This window comes from Helobdella robusta (assembly GCF_000326865.2).
Source record: "Helobdella robusta unplaced genomic scaffold HELROscaffold_30, whole genome shotgun sequence".
NCBI lineage: Eukaryota > Metazoa > Annelida > Clitellata > Rhynchobdellida > Glossiphoniidae > Helobdella > Helobdella robusta.
This window is the reverse complement of record NW_008704502.1, coordinates 1,197,945-1,200,030: the sequence shown is the minus strand read 5'-3', so window position 1 is coordinate 1,200,030 and position 2,086 is coordinate 1,197,945. Positions and strand designations below refer to the sequence as shown.

Here is a 2,086-nt window from a genome sequence, read left to right as displayed (position 1 = left end):
CCGTTACAAGTTACTCTTGTTGGTAAATTAATTAAAGGCGAGAAACAAAATGAAAATAGTAAATTTTGGAAGTCTTTAGAATCATTTGAATCATTGTCCAATAAATTAACATTAAAGTCGCCCACTATAACAGTTTTGTCGGCGGGTTTGATGGCGTGTAAAATCAAATTGATTTTATTTAAAAAAGGCTCAAATTTATAATTGGGTGGGCGGTATATCGCGATAACTTTTAGCACACCCCTAGATTAAGCATGCCCCGATTCAACGTCTACACGGAGAACGTCGACATTTTCATCATCAAATGCACTGTTATCATTTACAACATATTTGATGTCATGCTTTATGAACACACCAACACCTTCGCCTCGTTTGCTTTTTCTATTTTTATATACAAAATTGTAATTATTTAACTTAATTAAATCAACTGTTTCATTGTTCAACCACGTTTCTGATATTACTATAATTTTTAAAAAGTCGTCGAATTGTTTTAAGAAGAATTCTAGATTTAATAATTTATGAAACAAACTTCGAGCATTCAGATGAATGATTGGTAGGTGATTGTTTTTCATTTTATTCTTCAATTTTATTATGTTAGACAATTCTTTTACAGTGTAATATTTTGATTCTTCGAGATTCTCTTCTATGAAGTTTTTATTCATTGCTATTTTTAGTTGAAACAACATTTGCCGACAGGTCATTGACAACATTTGCCGACAGATCATTGAAACACCATTCGCGGACGATGATTTGGTCTGGCCAGTTTTCTGCATTCATGAACTCAGCTGAGTCTGTTTCATAAATACAAACTCTGAATGCAGCGCTTGTCTGTTGAACATCGATTTTGTCAGAGTTCGTGTTTTGTGTGTTGATCGATGTTGTAGCTTGCTTTGAGCGGCGATTAAAAATTGAGTTTTTGATTGCTGAGCAACCAAGCACCTCAATTTTCAATCCATTTATGTGTTCGCTTAACTCTTTTGCAGTGCATTGTTGGTCCAATCGACCAACGTAAAAACTTTTCTTTTGGCGAATGTTTCATCGCTTTCAAATTTGTTTGTTTATCAGTTTGGGTGCCTATAACTGTTTTCATATTTGCTATGTTAGTGTTGTGTGTTTTTTTCTTTGTTTTCAACATGTTGATGTTCGCCACGTGTTGAACATTCGCCACGTGTTTAACATTCGCCACGTGTTGAACATTTGAGCTCTTTTTAATTTTACGTTTTACAATCTCTGACCAGTCAGATTGCTTGCTCGATTCGGTCTTGCAATCGGATTGCTGCTTTCTTTCTACTTTTGGGCTATTGTTAATAGCCGCATTATTTACCATTTCTCGGAAGATGTTTCTTTCTTCAATAAATAGTTCTTCTAATTTTTTTAACTTTTCGTCAAGAATTGACTCAAATTTAGCTTTTTTTGAGCTTGGAATTTTAAAAAGGTTGAGAGCAGCATACTGAGGCAATTTGCTCTCAATTTTGTTGCTCAGAATAGTTTTTATTGTTAGTATTAAATCACTAACGTTGTCCTTTTTAGAATTTCCAGAACTGTTTGGCTTTATTTTATCATCTTTTTCTAGATTTAATGCATCTAGATCGCTGGTAAGTATTTTTTTTGCTATTCTAATATCTTCACAATTATAGAAATCCATTATTTCGTAAATGAATTCCGCGTCGTCAATTTTGTCAGAATTATTAAATAAATAACACAATAACTCGTTAATGCAAACCGCTCGCGACATCGTACCGGAAAAAAGTATTTGTATGTATGTACGTATGTTTGTATGTATGCTGTTTGTGTTTGTTTGTATGTGTGTACGTATGTTTGTATGTACGCTTGTATGTGTGTATGTATGTATGTTTGTATGTGTGTACGTGTCTTATTATGTGTTTATATTCACGATGGCGACGATGACGATAAAAAAAAATCGTCATTTGTTATTATGGATAATACAAACTACTGGGTAGTGTATGTGTGTGTGTGTGAATGTGTGTGTGTGTGTTTGTGTGTGTGCAGCAAGCAAAAGTGTACAATCCTACAACCCCAATGTATGCGTATGTTGTATGTACGTACGTATACACGTGTATTGATTGGG

General features: G+C 33.8%; 1 protein-coding gene across 1 annotated transcript; it reads right to left on the bottom strand.

The window, feature by feature from the left end:
* Positions 1 to 245: 245 nt before the first annotated feature.
* Positions 246 to 1,732, bottom strand: HELRODRAFT_174579 (hypothetical protein; the record flags this gene model as incomplete). The annotated part of the gene is made up of 2 exons (XM_009022028.1): positions 246 to 378; positions 1,014 to 1,732. The coding sequence occupies 2 exons, from the start codon at positions 1,730 to 1,732 to the stop codon at positions 246 to 248; spliced, it is 852 nt and encodes a 283-aa protein (XP_009020276.1).
* Between the last annotated feature and the right edge of the window lie 354 nt (positions 1,733 to 2,086).